Genomic DNA, 12,545 nt, shown 5'->3' with positions numbered 1-12,545 from the left:
AGTGAAGTTGAAGTTTTTTTTTTTGGGGGGGGGGGGGGGGGGGTGTAAAGAAATGTAAAACTTGTGTGATGCAATAGCTTTTGTTTAACATGCTCCACATTCTCCATTGAGGGTTAAATTCCAGTAGATACTTTGGGCAAGACATCCAGCCAACTCCAGCTTTTTATTACCTTCATTAAGTCTACATTTCAGATCATTATATACAAGAAAAACAGCAGCAAGGGGTTAAGGTTATGGAGGGGGGGGGCACGATAACAAAAAATAAACAAAGCTATAAACTATGCTTTTTTTAAATCACCACCTGCATTTATTCTATCAATACAAGACACAAACAGAGATAATAAATCGTGGCCTTTTTTCTGGCCAGTTTTCTTTGGAAGGACGGGGCATTTCTCGGGGGGGGCAGGACTTGTTCCTGCCCCCCCCCCCCCCCCCCCCCCCCGTAGCCACGCCCCTGTGTCGCAGATCTGAAATATAAAAACTGGTTTAAATGAACAAACACAACGAAGAAAACCTGAATATTTCGGCTTTGTAATGTTTTAAAAGTAAAGTTTCTTCCTCGGTCTGACCTGCTACGGAAGAGTATTAGGGCCAGGCATAAGAAAAAATAATAAGATAATAAGATTAAAGTCCACATGTCGAGAATAAAGTTGAAATGTTGATTCTCGACATTTCAACTTTATTCTCGACAGGCAAAATATAATTTTTATTTCTTATGCCTGGCACTAATACTCCTCCGTAGCTGTCATGTTGGCTCTGCGTCCCAGATTATTTCCTCTGCTATAAAAGCGGATTTGGATGAGATCAGAGGTCATAAATAGAGCGGCCAGATGTTTCCGCTGCTCTCTTACGTAATGCGAGCGGCACGCAACGTTCAGCTTCGAGTTTTATTTGTTTGTTTGTTTGTTTCTGTTTGTGAAACTTTGTGAAAGGTTTTTCCACCCCTGAAACTTCACTTCACACTCTCCGGATTTTTCACTCACGAACTCGCACCGTGATTCACGCACGAGCCCGTAAAGTTTGCGACAAGACAAACAGGAAGTGGGGGAGGATTTTCAGAACAATAGCAAGGCAATTTTATTTATAGAGCACAATTCGTACACAAGGCAATTCAAAGTGCTTCACAGCTACATAAAATCAGAAGAAGGCAATAAAATCATTAAAAATAAAAAAAAATAAAAAAATAGCACCTCCCCGACACGCGCTACAGACCAAACTAACCTGATGATTTATAAACCGGGAACGATAATAAGTAAATAAGATGTTTCAAAGGTAAAATCTTATTCCTGAACTTTTAAACAGAGAATTAAAACAAATACATTTTGTATTAAATTAACAGCAAATAATTGAGGAAATAAAATTAAATATTCAATCAATAAATTCAGTTTTATCATTTACTTTAAATCCAATTTTTTTCAGATGTATTTAAATGATATTTAATTCATGATTCTTAAGTATTTGTGTTAGTTTAGTTTGATTAAATACGTTCAAAACTATGAACTCAGATACATTTATTTAAACTATTTAAAGGATCTCCTCGCTTTTCTGTTCAGTGTTTGCTTTTTTTAATCATTAGTTGCTAAAATTACTTTAGCTCTGTTATAGTTATACCAATCCTACTGTTAGCTAAAATTACCTGATTGATGTTTTTATTTACCTGTATTTCTGTGTTGTATTTTTTCTGTATTTCTGTGTGTCTGTATGTAAAGCACATTGAGTTGCCTGTGGTATGAAATGCGCTAAATAAATAAAGATTGATTGATTGATTGATTGATTGATTGATTGATTGATTGATTGATTCTGCCTTCACCATCTTCAGCATCGTTCATCCTTATCGACACTCCAGTGCTTTTATTGTGAAGGCCTTCGGGCCTACTTCCGGCTGCCTCCTCGGCTAACGCTAGCTTTGCTCAGCGGCTCCTGCCTTCCTGGTTTCGGGCTGGAGGCGTTTTTTTTTTTTTTTTGCTTCTCCAAACAACAATGACATCAGCTCGGTGATGTTCTCCGAGTTTCCTCCAGAAATCCGTCTGAAATGTGAAGTTTCTGTGTGAGCTGTCGGATCCGGAGACTTCTTCTTCTTCTTCTTCTCTTTCTTCTTCTTCTTCTTCGCTGTTCAACAGCCGTCAGTCAAACTGTCCAACATGAGCCCGCGGCTCACAGTTTTCACGCTTTTTCTGGTTTTAACGGAGGCTGCCGTGTCCCCAAACCCGAGGACGGAGCAGCCCGAGCTGGGTAAGTGCTTTAAACCCGTTTAATCGCGGATATTAGTCATAAAAGTGACGAATTAAGTTGTTTTAATGAGCTTAAAGTTGATGTTGGCCGGGAGATGAATGTATGGAAGTCGGTTGATGCCATGAGAAAAAAAACAAAAGTCACCAGTTTAAAAAGAACCGAAACGGGGTGATTAAAAAATTGACCCATCTGAACAGTTTTTAACACAACACATTATAACACACTATATGATTAATAGAATTATTTAGGTAATCCAGTATTCTGTCGATTATTTAATAAATCAATTGGATAATGAATGCTTTTGCAATAATAGATTAAAGGAGGAAAATGTACTTTATGAAGTAACTTTTACATAGAGCCACAATCAGGACATGTGGCCAAAAAACATTAATCATAATGTTATTAATAACGGAGAATAGAACAGCAGGTGTTTTGTTTTCATCGGTCGCTGCACTCTGGGCTGCAGGAGTGAACACGGCTCACAGTTTCTATACAGAAACACATTTACGGACGCCTAAAACTGACAAAAATAACAAGTATGATGTCGTAGCTACAGGCTCGTCCTCGTGGATGGGTGGGAGGAAACACGGGATAAAAAAAAAAACACACTAAACGTACCATCATGGAGACACAAATTTAGCTGTAAAACAAAAATAAATCAAGGAGGAAGTTCTCATTAGTCTTATTGATTTATTTATTTTAAATTTGACTATTTAGATGAGCAAAGAAAAAAAATATCGACACAGAAAATTGTTTCAGCTAAACAAACATTTAATTAGCTTTATATTAAAGTTACTATTTAGTCCAAATCTAGATTTATTACGTTGTTAATTTATTTTTTACTCAACTCTCAACTTTATTTATAAAGCCCTTTAAAACAGCCGTGGCTGAAACAAAGTGCTGTACATGAGTAAGAACACGAAATATAAGGCATAAAACATAAGAACAATGTAAAAACAATAAAAACAATAACAGAAACAGAGTCTCATGCTGGGTTAAAAGCCAGGGAATAAAAATGGGTTTTAAGACGAGTTTTAAAAAGTTTTTACACGTCATGATGTCATGTTTTTCCGTCTCTTTTAAATCTAAAATAACCAAACATAAGATCAAAGTTGAACATCGAAAACATTATTTTTACCACAAGTTAGCAGGTTTCAGAGCTTCGTATTTTACTCGTTTCTGTGACGATTAAAGGATCCAAACATTCGCCGTGTTTTCGCTTCGCAGCGTCTCTTCGGTCCATGCTGGATTGGTTTAGATGAGCAAAGAAATAAATTATCAAAACAGAAAATTGTTTCAGCTGAACAAACATTTAATTAGCTTTATATTAAAGTCCAAATGTAGATTTATTCTGATGCTAATTTCTTTTTTACACGTCATGATGTCATGTTTTTCCGTCTCTTTTAAATCTAAAATAATCAAACATAAGATCAAAGTTGCTGGAACGTGATCGCAGATGAAATGAAGATTTTTCAGGAACCACAAACATTATTTTTACCATAAGTTAGCCGGTTTCAGAGCTCCGTATTTTACTTTTCGTACCAAACATTCGCCGTGTTTCCGCAGCGTCTCTTCGGTCCATGCTGGACGACTTCGACGTCCTCCCCCTGTCCAGCCTGCAGACTCACTCTGTGCGCCGCCGGGACGTCCAGACTCAGACTCACATGGAGAAGCTGCTGAGCTTCGACGCGCTGCAGAGGTCAGATCAACACGCGGGACGCCATGTGCTCGCTAAACGCTAACGCTAACGCCTCCCGCTGCTCTGTGTCTTCTGGCTGCAGGCGCTTCAGACTCTACATGAGGACCAACGACGAGCTCTTCACCGAGGACTTCAGAGCCGTGGTCGTGGACGAGGACGGCCGAGAGCGGAACTACCCGGTCAACCGACACGTCTACTTCACCGGACACGTCATCGGTAAGAAGTGGCCTGTTGGGAGGAAGTGAGAACGCGATTGTAACGCGATTGTAACGCGATTGTAACGCGATTCAAACGTTTTGACTTTTCCAGGGGAGGAAAACTCTCGCGTTCAGGCTCATATCGACGACCACGAGTTCTCCGCTCACATCTTGACCGACCACGGCGAGTACAACATCGAGGTAAAGCACCAGCAGACAGAAGGTTTCCGTTGCCATGGAAACGAGCAGTAACGTCCGTCCTCTGTGCAGCCGCTGTGGAGGTTCACGTCGGCGCCGCCCGACGGTCGTCTGTTGATTTACCGCTCGGAGGACATCAGGAACATCAGCCGGCTGCAGCAGCCCTCCGTCTGCGGGTACACGACCTCTGACCCCAGCCACCTCCTGCCGGACAGCGTCAGAGCGGCCATGTTGGACGAGCAGGAGGAAGACGGTTGGTTTCTGTTTCAGACTCCCCACAAACACAACCCTGAGCTCACGTCTCAAACACCTCAATGAAACCTCTGAACATCGAGTCGAAACGTTAAAGGAAACACAATATGTCACCTTAACGTGATAAAAATGAATTCTGTGGTGCTGGGAGCTGACGTGTGTTTGGTGCTGCTCAGAGTCGGCGTTCAGAGGGAAACGGCAGGTCTTCGACCACAAGAGGAACACGTGTCCTCTGCTGCTGGTGGCCGACCATCGCTTCTTCAAACACATGGGTCGGGAGGAGGAGAGCACCACCCTCAACTACCTGGTGAGCCCACAGTCGCTGCTCTGTGTCAGGCGGCTCCACCTCCCCCCAGATCCAACCTCCGGCTCTGTTTTCAGATCGAGCTGATCGATCGCGTGGACGACATCTACAGAAACACGTCGTGGGACGATGAGTTCAGCGGGTACGGTGTTCAGATCCAGCAGGTGAGGCTCGCTCAGGCTGCTCGCTGCATCCACACAAATCCTCGTCAAACCAGATGTAACGTGATCTGTGTCTGCCGTCAGATCATCATAGAGAAAAGTCCGACTCCGGTAGACCCGGGAAGAAGCCACTTCAACATGAGAGGAAGTCCGGTGGAGGGCAGAGACGTCTGGGACGTGAAGAGGCTGCTGGAGGTAACATCTGCTCCCGAGTCCAGATGTTCTCTGAGAAAACCAGCAGGCTGCAGATTACAAATGATCAGAGATTAAAGGGAAAACACTGAGTGACCAGAAGTTTAAGAAGGTCGTAAATTTAATCACCTAATCTGCATGTGATGACATCACTGATGACATCACTCTGAGGGAAACTCTCACCCTCTGAATCTCCGTCAAAGATTTGAACCAAAACATCTCTGGTTAAATATTTTATTAATTTTCTCTAAATTCCATATAAACACTTCCTGTTAGCTGCGTGAGCTAACGGCCAAACGCTTCCTGTTAGCTGCGTGAGCTAACGGCCAAACACTTCCTGTTAGCTGCGTGAGCTAACGGCCAAACACTTCCTGTTAGCTGCGTGAGCTGACGGCCGAACGCTTCCTGTTAGCTGCACGAGCTGACGGCCGAACACTTCCTGTTAGCTGCGTGAGCTGACGGCCGAACACTTCCTGTTAGCTGCGTGAGCTAACGGCCAAACACTTCCTGTTAGCTGCGTGAGCTAACGGCCAAACGCTTCCTGTTAGCTGCGTGAGCTGACGGCCGAACGCTTCCTGTTAGCTGCACGAGCTGACGGCCGAACACTTCCTGTTAGCTGCGCAAGCTGACGAACGAACACTTCCTGTTAGCTGCGTGAGCTGACGGCCGAACACTTCCTGTTAGCTGCGCGAGTTGACGGCCGAACACTTCCTGTTAGCTGCGCGAGTTGACGGCCGAACACTTCCTGTTAGCTGCGCGAGTTGACGGCCGAACACTTCCTGTTAGCTGCGCGAGCTGACGGCCGAACACTTCCTGTTAGCTGCGCGAGTTGATGGCCGAACACTTCCTGTTAGCTGCGCGAGTTGACGGCCGAACACTTCCTGTTAGCTGCGCGAGCTGATGGCCGAACACTTCCTGTTAGCTGCGTGAGCTAAAGGCCGAACACTTCCTGTTAGCTGCGCGAGCTAACGGCCAAACACTTCCTGTTAGCTGCACGAGCTAACGGCCAAACACTTCCTGTTAGCTGCGTGAGCTGACGGCCGAACGCTTCCTGTTAGCTGCACGAGCTGACGGCCGAACACTTCCTGTTAGCTGCGCGAGCTGACGAACGAACACTTCCTGTTAGCTGCGTGAGCTGACGGCCGAACACTTCCTGTTAGCTGCGCGAGTTGACGGCCGAACACTTCCTGTTAGCTGCGCGAGTTGACGGCCGAACACTTCCTGTTAGCTGCGCGAGCTGACGGCCGAACACTTCCTGTTAGCTGCGCAAGTTGACGGCCGAACACTTCCTGTTAGCTGCGCGAGTTGACGGCCGAACACTTCCTGTTAGCTGCGCGAGCTGACGGCCGAACACTTCCTGTTAGCTGCGTGAGCTAAAGGCCGAACACTTCCTGTTAGCTGCGCGAGCTAACGGCCGAACACTTCCTGTTAGCTGCGCGAGCTAACACTGATACGGCGTTTTATTTCATCCCTCCATTTACTGGAACATTTTGAACATGTAGGCTCCTTAATTCGGGGATAATTCAGATGAAACGTGGGACTTTCAGCCTGAAGCTGAGCTTAAAGGGTTCATAGAGCTGCAGGTGGTGCTTCAGTATTTGTTCAAACGTGGCGTCTCTGCCCGTCTGTCGTCCTGCAGCAGTTCAGCGTGGACATCGCAGAGAAAGCCTCCAACGTCTGCCTGGCTCACCTCTTCACCTATCAGGACTTCGATGAAGGCACTCTGGGCCTGGCGTACGTGGCCCCGTCCAAGCCCGACATCGCCGGAGGACTCTGCTCCAAAGGTGAGTCCTGCTGGCGACTCGGTTGTTCTGGTTGTGTTAATCCGGCTCACCGCTGTGGTTTCACTCTGCAGCTTGTCCTTCATCCTCAAACGAACACGGAGCCATCTACCTGAACACCGGCCTCACCAGCACCAAGAACTACGGGAAGACCATCCTGACCAAGGTGGGCCGCTTTGGACAAAGGTGTCACAAACCCATAACTCAGTCTAAAGTTAGCCCAGAGTTCCTGATAGAAGAAGCAGGAGGACCCAGAGTCTCCCTGAGCTGAGACACAGATCTGTGGGGCTCTGAATCTTTTTGCTCTGCGCACTGGAAAAAATGCCCCTCTAAAAATAAGTAAAAAAAACAACAAATAAAAGACATTTTTGCTTGAAATAAGCAAAAAAATCTGCCAATGGAACTAGTGAAAATCAGCTTGTCCAGATTTCTTGAAATAAAATGTGATATTTAGGACTTTTGAGTTAAAAGTGATCTTGAAATTAGCTTAAAAACCTCTTCAAATGTAAAAAAAAAGCTTGTTTCATATGATATGTGACTCAAAACAATTTGTTTTCAAGACTTTTTCATTTAACAAGATATTCCAGATGTATTGTATTAAAACAAGTCCCTATATCTGGCTGAAATGGTGCTTGTTAGGCAGTTGTGTCTCATATTAAGTGTAATGAGATATTTGGACTAGAAATGAGACAAATATACTTGGTAAGACTTTGATTTTTTTCCAGTGCATTAAGGTGGAGAAAGCTGTCAGACATCCAACTTTTAATAGTCTGAGCAGCTGAAAAAGATCTTAAAGAGAAATACAGCTGAGTGTCATCTGCATAGTGGGAGGACATGTCCTTAAAGAGGAGCAGATGTGACAGGAAGGATAAAACTGAACCCTGTGGGACACCGTAGGAAAGAGAAGTGGAAGACGAGTTAAAATCAGAGTAATTTCTATCTGAAGGATCACTTTCTGTGGCTGCTTCTGTGTTTTCTGATGCTCTGAATGTTCGATGCTTTAAATGTGGTCGGATGTGGAGGATGCTGTGAGTCTCGCAGCTTCTCAGGAAGCTGAGCGTGTTTCTCTCAGAAAGAGGAAGCGACAGCACCGCTGTCTGCCCTCTCAGGTCTGCTCAGATGTGACGGAAGCACTTTGTTTTCTTCACAGGAAGCCGACCTGGTGACGACCCACGAGCTCGGGCATAACTTCGGGGCGGAGCACGACCCGGACAACGTCCCGTACTGCGCCCCGCGGGAGGACCAGGGAGGCAAATACGTCATGTACCCCATCGCTGTGAGCGGAGACTACGTCAACAACAAGGTGCTGCTGTCGTATAACCACAAACCGGATCATTTGATCTGTTCACAAGCATCACTTTTACATTTCAGACCTGCAACACGTCCCATAAACAGTAAATCAGTCACGTTCCCTCCTCCCAACACGTACAATAACTTACACTTATTGTAAGTCTGCAAAATGGCCGTAATGTAATGTAATTACTACGAGTTTTTTTTTATTTTTTATTTATTTATTTGAATAGGGACAATGCACATTAATGAACATCAGTATAAAAAAAATGTAAATATGCCGGATTATAGCTACAAAGCTAGTTTTCATCCGTAGTCCCTACATTACGCTGCGTACATCTCCGGCTTTGGGTTAAGGGTTACCCTAGGTTAAGATTTGGGGTTACCCTAGGTTGGGGTTAGGGGTTACCCTGGGTTGGGGTTTGGGGTTACCCTGGGTTGGGGTTAGGGGTTACCCTAGGTTTGGGGTTACCCTGGGTTGGGGTTAGGGGTTACCCTAGGTTTGGGGTTACCCTGGGTTTGGGGTTACCCTAGGTTTGGGGTTACCCTGGGTTGGGGTTAGGGGTTACCCTGGGTTGGGGTTAGGGGTTACCCTGGGTTTGGGTTTGGGGTTACCCTGGGTTGGGGTTAGGGGTTACCCTGGGTTGGGGTTAGGGGTTACCCTGGGTTGGGGTTTGGGGTTACCCTGGGTTGGGGTTAGGGGTTACCGTAGGTTTGGGGTTACCCTGGGTTGGGGTTAGGGGTTACCCTAGGTTTGGGGTTACCCTGGGTTGGGGTTAGGGGTTACCCTAGGTTTGGGGTTACCCTGGGTTTGGGTTACCCTGGGTTGGGGTTAGGGGTTACCCTGGGTTGGGGTTAGGGGTTACCCTGGGTTTGGGGTTACCCTGGGTTTGGGTTTGGGGTTACCCTGGGTTTGGGGTTACCCTGGGTTGGGGTTTGGGGTTACCCTGGGTTGGGGTTAGGGGTTACCCTAGGTTACCCTAACCAACACGGTCCCTTTCTGTTCAGAAACCTTCTTCCTGAGCTCGCTGCTGTAAAAATGGTCGCTTTATTCTGACCAAAGTCTCAAACGTCTCAACAAGACCTCAGAAAATCGTATCAGATTGTTGAAAATGTCAGAAAATGTCAGCTTTAACCTGTGAAACTGTGACTGAAGTAACTCGTCTGTGTCCAGCTGTTCTCCAACTGCAGCAAACGCTCCATCGTGAAGCGTCTGCGCTCGCAGGCGGCGTCCTGCTTCAGAGAGCGGAACATCAACGTGTGCGGGAACTCGCGGGTGGAGCAGGGCGAGGAGTGCGACCCGGGGCTGCTGCACATCAACTCGGACCGCTGCTGCACCACCGGCTGCCGGCTGAGGGACGGCGCCCAGTGCAGGTCAGAGCGGCGCCGCCTGAGTTATTGCTGTCATTTCCTCCTTTAGCAGCAGCTAACGCTAACAGCTTAGCTAATGAAGGCGCCGTCAGCTCACCGCCGTCTCTGTGTTCAGCGACAGGAACAGCGCCTGCTGCAAACACTGCAGGTTCGAGTCCCGGGGCGAGGTCTGCCAGGAGCCCATCGACGCCACCTGTAAGGGCCACTCCTACTGCACAGGTCAGAACGCCACGCCGTCCGGTGAGAGCGCCAGAACCGCCGGAACGCCCGCTAACCTCTGCGTCTGTGTGCACAGGAAACAGCAGCGAGTGTCCGCCGCCGGAGAACGCGCCGGATGAAACGCTGTGTTTGGACAACGGAGAGTGTCTGAGCGGAGAGTGCATCCCGTTCTGTCAGGCCGTGCTGAGGCTGCAGCCCTGCGCCTGCAACGGTACGTTCAGCCTCCATTTAGCCGCGCTCACATGCTAACAATGCTAAAAATGTCACCAAGTGATTCAGGACTCAGACGCCTCCTCAGGCATTTATCAGAGCTTTATCAGCTCTGCAGCTCAGGCAGGAATGTGGAGCACGTGAAGTTTCTCCTGAATTCATGAACACTGATAAATACGTCTCTGTCCTTGTTTCCATAGATCGTTATCACTGATTCACTTGTTCGGGTTTTATTTCTCACAGAAGTCACCTGACCTCTGATTCATTCTTTCACCTTCGGCTGAGCTGCACAAACGTTTTGCAGCGTAACTAAATTTAATCTGAATTTTCTGCGCTTCCATTTGACTTTTTACCTGAAGATGAAAGAATCTGACACATTTTAGGAGATTAAACTGATTATCCAAGGCTTTTCCAGCCTTCTGTTTGCTGCTCCTTAATGAATCTGAAGTAATTAGAAGCTTATACTCTTTATCGACAGGTTCACCCTCTTCTTCTTCGTCTTTTCCCAGAAACCAACTCGTCCTGTAAGGTCTGCTGCCATAGCCCCGGCGGCGCCTGCGCCCCCTACCAGGACGAAGCGGGCGACTTCCTGTTCCTGCGGAAGGGCAAACCGTGCACCGTGGGCTTCTGCGACGGAGCGGTGAGACCATCCGCCTAACAGCGCCCTAAAGCCTGCCTAACGGCGCCCTGACGCTGTCCCGTGTCTCCGCAGGGGAAGTGCATGAAGCAGGTTCAGGACGTGATCGAGCGCCTCTGGGACTTCATCGATAAACTCGACATCAACACGTTCGGGAAGTTCCTGGCAGACAACATCGTGGGCTCCGTGGTGGCGTTCTCGCTGCTCTTCTGGGTTCCCTTCAGCATCCTGGTGCACTGCGTGGTGAGAAGCCCCGCCCCCTGCTCGCCATCATGGCGGCACCGTTAGATCTGAACCTTTTCTTCTTCTCTGTTCTTTCAGGACAAGAAGCTGGACCAACAGTTCGAGCAGACCACCAAGTCGCTCTTCTTCCCCAGCGTGAGTTTAACGCGGCGCCAAAGCGGCGCCTAACCGTCCTTCGTCCTTTAGCGTCCGACTGACCGCGGTCCTTTCTTTTCCCAGAATGCCGAGCTCCTGAGCAGCCTGGATTCTGCATCGGTTCGGATCTTTAAGCCTTCCAACTTCCCGGCGGCGCCGCTCCGTTTCCAGCCGAGCGGCAGCCCGCTGGTGTTCGGCGCCGACCCGGAGCCGGGCCACACCCCCCCGCTGGACAGCCCCCGCATGGCCACCATCCAGGAGGACCCCAGCCTGGACTCCCACCTGGACGAGGAGGAGCTGCAGGAGGCGTTCGGGCGGCCGGCGGGCGCCGGGCCGGCTCGCCGCTCCTTTGAGGACCTGACGGAGAAACGGCCGGCGAAGCTGTTCCGCCTGCGGCGGCAGCAGCAGGTGGACAGCAAGGAGACGCAGTGCTGAGGCCGGCCACCGGGGGGCGCAGCAGCAGGTGGACAGCAAGGAGACGCAGTGCTGCTCACCTGAACTATGAGCTTTAAGCCTGATCTCACAGGCAGAGAAGAAGTTCTGCTCTGGATTTAGATTTTTTTCTTTCACTCTGCCGGGAATAAAGTTTAAAGTGCGTCTGTTAACGGCCTGAAAGGAAATTATTTTAGTCTTTAAATGTGAGTTGTGCACGACTCTGGGTTTTAAAGTTTTATAAACATTTTAATTTAAATTCCTCTGAATGTTTTATTAAATCTGGAGTTTAGTTTTGAGCCTCAAACCTGTTTTTATAAAGAAAAATGATCCAAATAAACGAGGCAACATGTTTAAATGTCGGCTCACTAATAACAAAAAGAGGCTTCTAACCAAACTTCAGTCAAAAACTGAGGTATTTAAGGCCGATCGACTCCGTTTGGTATGAAATGTGACATTTTTGTGTTTTACTAACTAAGGAGGCAGACTGCTGGCCTGTTTTCTCTTCTTCTGTGGTATTTAAACTCACCTACGTCAGTATTTTACGGTGTTGTGTCTCCTGTTTACCTTAAAACGTGAGAAATAAAGTTTCTGTTGAACAGTTCCACAAGCTTAGTTTGTTTTGTCCTTTGAAGGGGCCCAGGCGGGTGGAGCTTCATTTAAAGGGTTAGTTTGTTCAGTTCATGGAGGGGGCCCAGGCGGGTGGAGCTTCGTTTAAAGGGTTAGTTTGTTCAGTTCATGGAGGGGGCCCAGGCGGGTGGAGCTTCGTTTAAAGGGTTAGTTTGTTCAGTTCATGGAGGGGGCCCAGGCGGGTGGAGCTTCGTTTAAAGGGTTAGTTTGTTCAGTTCATGGAGGGGGCCCAGGCGGGTGGAGCTTCGTTTAAAGGGTTAGTTTGTTCAGTTCATGGAGGGGGCCCAGGCGGGTGGAGCTTCGTTTAAAGGGTTAGTTTGTTCAGTTCATGGAGGGGGCCCAGGCGGGTGGAGCTTGTAAAT

General features: G+C 47.6%; 1 protein-coding gene across 1 annotated transcript; it reads left to right on the top strand.

Moving 5' to 3' along the window:
- The first annotated feature begins 1,953 nt into the window (after positions 1–1,953).
- adam17b (ADAM metallopeptidase domain 17b) lies at positions 1,954–12,157 on the top strand. Its single transcript, XM_075458681.1, has 18 exons — positions 1,954–2,232; positions 3,799–3,931; positions 4,014–4,147; positions 4,241–4,329; positions 4,399–4,579; positions 4,755–4,885; positions 4,960–5,046; positions 5,128–5,238; positions 6,875–7,019; positions 7,091–7,182; positions 8,167–8,319; positions 9,481–9,680; positions 9,793–9,896; positions 9,973–10,107; positions 10,616–10,746; positions 10,819–10,986; positions 11,065–11,121; positions 11,206–12,157. Exons 1-18 carry the CDS (start codon positions 2,142–2,144, stop codon positions 11,554–11,556), a joined length of 2,493 nt encoding a protein of 830 aa, XP_075314796.1. The 5' UTR covers positions 1,954–2,141; the 3' UTR covers positions 11,557–12,157.
- Positions 12,158–12,545: the final 388 nt, after the last annotated feature.

This window comes from Odontesthes bonariensis, chromosome 24 (assembly GCF_027942865.1).
Source record: "Odontesthes bonariensis isolate fOdoBon6 chromosome 24, fOdoBon6.hap1, whole genome shotgun sequence".
NCBI classification, from domain to species: domain Eukaryota; kingdom Metazoa; phylum Chordata; class Actinopteri; order Atheriniformes; family Atherinopsidae; genus Odontesthes; species Odontesthes bonariensis.
Note: the sequence above shows the minus strand (reverse complement) of the source record. Positions and strands in the feature narration are given on the sequence as shown.

What these genes read in the sequence shown, in the direction of transcription:
- adam17b (XM_075458681.1), top strand. Translation starts at nt 2,142, where the DNA reads ATGAGCCCGCGGCTCACAGTTTTCACGCTTTTTCTGGTTTTAACGGAG. An exon ending in ACGTGAAGAGGCTGCTGGAG is followed by an intron (nt 5,239 to 6,874) that starts GTAACATCTGCT and finishes GTCGTCCTGCAG; the next exon opens with CAGTTCAGCGTGGACATCGC. An exon ending in GGGCCACTCCTACTGCACAG is followed by an intron (nt 9,897 to 9,972) that starts GTCAGAACGCCA and finishes CTGTGTGCACAG; the next exon opens with GAAACAGCAGCGAGTGTCCG.